General features: G+C 33.9%; 1 protein-coding gene across 1 annotated transcript; it reads right to left on the bottom strand.

Annotated features, from left to right (window-relative positions):
• Nucleotides 1-1,740: 1,740 nt before the first annotated feature.
• LOC119687003 lies at nt 1,741-4,318 on the bottom strand. Its single transcript, XM_038101142.1, has 3 exons — nt 4,078-4,318; nt 1,942-2,759; nt 1,741-1,860 (listed from the first exon to the last, which is right to left on the bottom strand). Exons 1-3 carry the CDS (start codon nt 4,291-4,293, stop codon nt 1,791-1,793), a joined length of 1,104 nt encoding a protein of 367 aa, XP_037957070.1. The 5' UTR covers nt 4,294-4,318; the 3' UTR covers nt 1,741-1,790.
• Nucleotides 4,319-5,840: the final 1,522 nt, after the last annotated feature.

The following is a 5,840-nucleotide window of genomic DNA, read 5'->3' as shown; positions in this document are numbered from 1 at the left end:
TGCTTAACAAGTAACTGTTTAGCACATAGCTATACCCTAATATCAATTGAGCTCGACAGTTCTTGCTGCACGGGGGAGACATCGTATTTTCTGTGAGATAACAGACGGAGGTCTGTTGAAAACCTTGCTTGGAGTCAACCTAGGTCTTGAAGAAAATACTACAACTGTATGGAGTGCTATAAGTTTACATTTGTAGTCGAACTCACTGATGCATTAGGGGTCGATATGATTATGGTAGGAAGCAAGGGTTTGGCGAATAGATCTTTAAGGGAGGGCTCTACTGGCCATGGCGCTATTAGAATGTTTATCTATGTGGCACGCAAGGAGGAATTGTTTGAACAGCAGTTGATTGTATTCTTTTACAAGAAGTAGAGTTAGTAAATTAGCTAAGCGATCTATTTTAATATCGTTGGGTAAACACCCAAAAAAATTTTTAAACACATATTACAATATCACTACTATGTTTATGTTCTGATATTCTTCAATAAATGCTGCACACCAATATCAATATACTCTACAATATATTTAGTTCCAGTTCCAAGGCTTCTTTCGGTTCTATGAAAATCAGATAAGGAATGAAGATACTAGACTTGTTTTCTGGTAACCAAATTGATTACTACGTGTATTAGACATTAGACATCACTGTAACCTGAAGACTTCGTCGTTTACAATGACCTATACTATACATTGTGATATTCTTCGAAAAACGCCTTAAAATAATTATTAATATGTCGCACAATATCCTAAGATTCAAATTTCAAATTATTTCTTGGCTCTATAAATACTAGATTAAGGAAGCTGAAGGATCATTTTTTGTATATCGCTTGGCATGAACAAAGCTTACGACTGACTTTTATATACTTTATTTTAAATTGCAGTAATATATGTGACTGTAGCTTGGATTAAAACAATGTATCTTATCATAAATAAAAATAAATTCTACTACAATAAGTGTGTCAACAATACTTTAACTTTAAGATCTTCAATCTAGTCCTGTTAAAGGTCGAATGCTAAAAGAAAAGTTTACGCACTATACCATACAGCATACGGCTGCACTCCGAATAGCTTTTGCGTAACGAGCTGTATCCGCAGCATTGGTTCTAGTGATCAGCAGTAGCATCCCTATTAATTTACAGGCTTATTACACTAAAAAGACGTTGAAAGCAGCGATTGGCAAACAATTCCGCAAACTGTCAATACATAAGAAAACAAACCCTCCAGATTTTGAAACAAAAATTGAAATTCCGATTCAAGAGTCACATGGATAGCAAAACTTAACCCCCGGATGTAAATTCATAGACAAAAAGGAATTTCGGCAAGATTGAATTGGGCTCGTACCCCTAACTCTCTATTAGGACTTCCAACGACGTTGATGTGACATAGTTAACAATAAAAACATAACTAACTTAAATGATCAGTTGAAAGAGTGATTTGGTGAAATCCCTTTTCTTACATGGGAAACAAACTCCGCTTTAACACAACACTCTACATCTAAACATATAAGTTTTCCTGATTTTGTCAAACTCTAACTCTGCATTTCGCTTTTACTGGTTCAATGTCCTGCATTATTTGCTTAGTCAATTTTCCACTCATAGGTCTCAGACAAAATCTCTGCACTATTTATATTAGTTTGGTCTGCTGCTATGTGAACGAAATAAGAAGACGAAAAAGCGTAATTCGGGAATTAAATCTTTATTCGGCACTTAAAACTATTATTGTTAAGTATTTACAAAACTAAATGCGTTTATGATTGAGGCAAAGGCCATTGTTAGACTTTGACAATGGGACTTTTAAGCAGTGTCGAGATTTTTTTTCTCACTGGCAAAAGGCAAAGACGCCAACATGCTGAATAATTTCTTTCTATTATAAAAAAGATAAAAAAGAGAACACAAAAATAAAATATAATAGGATTAATAATAGTTCAAATGAAAAAGAGCTTACAAAATGGAAGAGGAACGCTTAGCGCGGCAATTGCCGCTTGTGTCGCGATACTGGTTTGATCGGCAAAATGTGCGTCTCATACCGGACATAGACAGGCCTTTTCGAGTGCCGATCTGTTTGCTTGGACGACGCACTTTAAATGTGAAAATTTTTGAATCGTGATCATCATGGTCTAAAGTATCACTGTAATCTTCCGATATCGAAGATTGTTGGGAAGTTTGAGTGCCTTGAGTTTGATCGTGTTTAGATGTTGGTACGTCAGTTTTTTGGATTTGCAGATTATTATCGTTAAAAGGTTTTTCTGCTAAGGAATCAGTGCTCAACACTCCTGGTACATATTTGGAACGGCCTGATGTTTTAATAGTTGCTCTTGGCTTATGTGTACTTGTAGGGCTGTTGTGTTGCTTGGAAGTATCATCCAATATAACCACATTAGGGGTTCTCTTAGCTAAAGATGGAGTTGAAGTAGTATTAAAATATTCAGCACGTGTTGCTGCAATGTCAGCCAAAAGATTTCGACTGTAAACTATATTGGTTACATTAGAATTATTGGAGTCTATTGTGGGTGGTATAATTGTCGATGAGGTCAAATTTCCACTATTATTCGAGTCTACTGTTGGTTGAATAATTGTCGATGTGGTAGAATTTACACTTGCCGCTGATGTCGTCTCGGCTGTTGGCTTTCTCGTTGGTTTTGTGGATGTTGATGTTGTTGTTGATTTCGTTATCGATATCGGAGTTGATGTTGGATTTAAAAGGCCTGGCTTAACTGTAAGATCACCTTCATCATAGTAATAGTCTTCTTCAGTTAATGTTTCCTGTAAATACCAAACGACAATTACAATTTAATTGAATACAATTTAATTTAAAACTTCTTTTACATATATTCTATGCACATAAATAATAAATCTTAACTCATTATAATGGAGTAGTTTGCATTTTATTTAATATCTAACAAAAGCTATATTTATTCCATAGTAATTGAAGAACATTCTTGAAAGTTGGCTTTATTTCAACCCATATATGTATCCAAATTAGAGAGTGTTCAATACTAACTGATGTTGAAAATTATCCATTATTTTCAATTAAACAAACGTTATTTGAAAATTATATTTACTCTAATTCATAGTGCTCTGAAAATCTATAGAATGCACAAAAACATCACGTCTGGTATATTCTGGACTTTTTAAGTAGTATTTAATACTGCAGTTCTCCTATTCTAAATAATTTCTTATATAGAACTAGGTGTTAAGTATATTCTCTAATATGCTTGAAGCCGCAATGGGAGTTAATTTCAAGAGTGTACCCTATTTTCTTGACTCTTTAAGTGTAGAAATCCTTAAGATTGACTAATTTTTCTTCTTCGCAAAATATATACATATGTTTAATGGAAGCCAAACTACTGTTAAGAAATATTTTGTATATAATATAACAGTGAAAGGTTTCTTAAGTTGACACTGAAGAGGTCAGTCAATCTATTCGGTAGAAAAATTTCAGCCCTTCCAACCGATTAAGAGAACTGAATATATTTTGTTAAAAGATAAAAATTGATACCTTGCAACATTGCACGCTTCACTTATAAAAACATTCATTTAATAGCGCTTTTACTACATATACATTTATTAGAATGGTTCATTTCATCGTAATACGTCTTAACTTCTTACTAGCGCCATCTTAACGACTTTATAGTCGGCTATTACGTTCAACGAATGTAATTACGTTAGGTTGGAGCGGCGTCCTTGTGTCCAAAGCCCACTCAAGTTCAAATAATGGCTTGATGTATTACCACAGGTTTAGCGTTTGCACATGCGTCAACTAGAGGTCAGCGTACGAGCAATATGAGTCTAATTCGTGTTCATTAACTAGCTAAATATATTATCTCGAATATATTTTTGAAATAATCTTTGATCGAGTGGAACTCACAGCAGTAGATTTAGACAAAGCTATATGTTTTGATTTAATCACCACTTATGTTAACTAGAATAATATATCAAAATTCTTTCCGAAGAGCTAAGAGAATAATCTTGTATGCGCTTACAATATAATATTTAACAGTTGTGCAATGAAAGCGAATAAGGTGAGGTTATAGAATTTATACTCAGTGAAAAAAGATGAAATTTATTTCAAGATTCTTACATCCATAACGTCGTTGCCGATTTCAATAATTGCGACATCTTTGATGCTCACGTGTATATTATATTTCCCGGTTTGTCGCTGATCGTAACTAATTCGCTCGACGGATGTATTCTCATCCTCTGTTAAGGGAGCTGCATTATTAGGAAAAACAATTGACGCGGTAAATAAAAATATTATAGTATATAAGTTCGTTAAATTTAATTTTAAATTGTGCATCTTGACTTTTCGAAAATCACTTTCTTTCGTTGTTTAAATCGATCAACCAGAACAGCGGAACCCAACACTTTTATAGATTGAATGACCGCAACATACTAAATTGATAAATAATAGTTACTTGGATTAAAAGAATGGCAGTCTACCCAAAACCTTAAGACTTGAACTTGAATAAATTTAGGGTCCCCTTGCTAATATGTTGAATGAATGTTGTTGAAGGCATCACAACATTCATTCAACTTAACCGGATTAAGTTCGTTATAACTTATTCGAGTAGCGTTTGTAGAACCCTACAATAAAACAAGTCTCTCATGCTCTTAAGATGTTCTATGATTTTTTATTTGTTCTTCTGCTCTGTTGTCTTGTGCCTTAGTTGGTTGTCAATCCGTAGCTACATTGTATGGCTAGCCATATTGGGATGAGTGCGAACACATATCTGCGTAGACGCTAATGACTGTTTGTTCATTGCCTTCTGGCTTCAACTTCTTGGCTCTGGATCTGATGACGGCTACGGTAATACAAAGCAAAGGCAAGCATTAAACTTGCCTACAGCGTCTGAATGATTATGTGCATGCTGACCTATGTATCCACAAATACATCTTAGCTGCTCCACACCTGCTTATCGTTTGCATTTCTAGATCTTAGAAGTTGTTTACTTAAATTACTTGTTTTTGATCTTGTGGTTGTTGTTTTTTTTTTGTTTTTATTGTTATTTATAAATTTAATTTAAGGGAATAAAGGGAATTTTTCAGTAAACAAGAAAAATGTAATCGATCAAGCATCAATAATTTACACGCAAGTCGCTAACAAAGCTTCCATTGCACTGATGAGAGAGTACAGTAGGGATTTGTTATCACCGGAGTGGCTTCGAGAAATAACAAGCAGCTAATTGGTTTACAATGTCCATTGAACAAAATATCGAAGTAAATCATTATTATTCCAAGTATCATTAGGTATGTTTGTACAATAACAATAAGTTGTTTTTCGTTGGTCGGATCCATTTTAACTTAACATGCAGTGACTCTTCATTACAAATGCACATACTTAATAATAATTGTTATAATTATATGAGATGGAGGGAATAGCTGTGTGTTTATTATTGATATATTTATAATTGAAAAAAAAGTTAGAAACCTAGATGTCTACCTATTACCGAGTCTAATAAACGAAGGATTTAATATTCTTTTCTTAGCATGTTAGTGCTCGCAGTTCGCAGAAAGGTTTTCCTCTCTCTTGTTTTGATCTTCTTCACCCGGCTACCTTCAACGTATCTCTGGATCTTGCATCTTGTTGGTTTCATTTTAATATTATAGGACTATGCAGTTGTTTCTTTATATTACTCATTTTCAATTTAACTCTGTTTTTTATAAATAGTTCCAAAACTATGAGTCCGTCATATATATTTTTTATATACATATATGTATATATGCCCCAATTGGAGCATGTATAGATGTAAAACATCCAGCCTCCTGATAAACAGACGGAAGTGCACTGTAATTTCATTACATCTATTATTTGTAACGCTACTTCTGGTTGTCGTAAGCAAATAT

The sequence above is a fragment of the Teleopsis dalmanni genome, chromosome X, assembly GCF_002237135.1.
Source record: "Teleopsis dalmanni isolate 2A chromosome X, ASM223713v2, whole genome shotgun sequence".
Lineage (NCBI taxonomy): Eukaryota > Metazoa > Arthropoda > Insecta > Diptera > Diopsidae > Teleopsis > Teleopsis dalmanni.
This window is presented reverse-complemented; position numbering and strand designations above follow the sequence as displayed.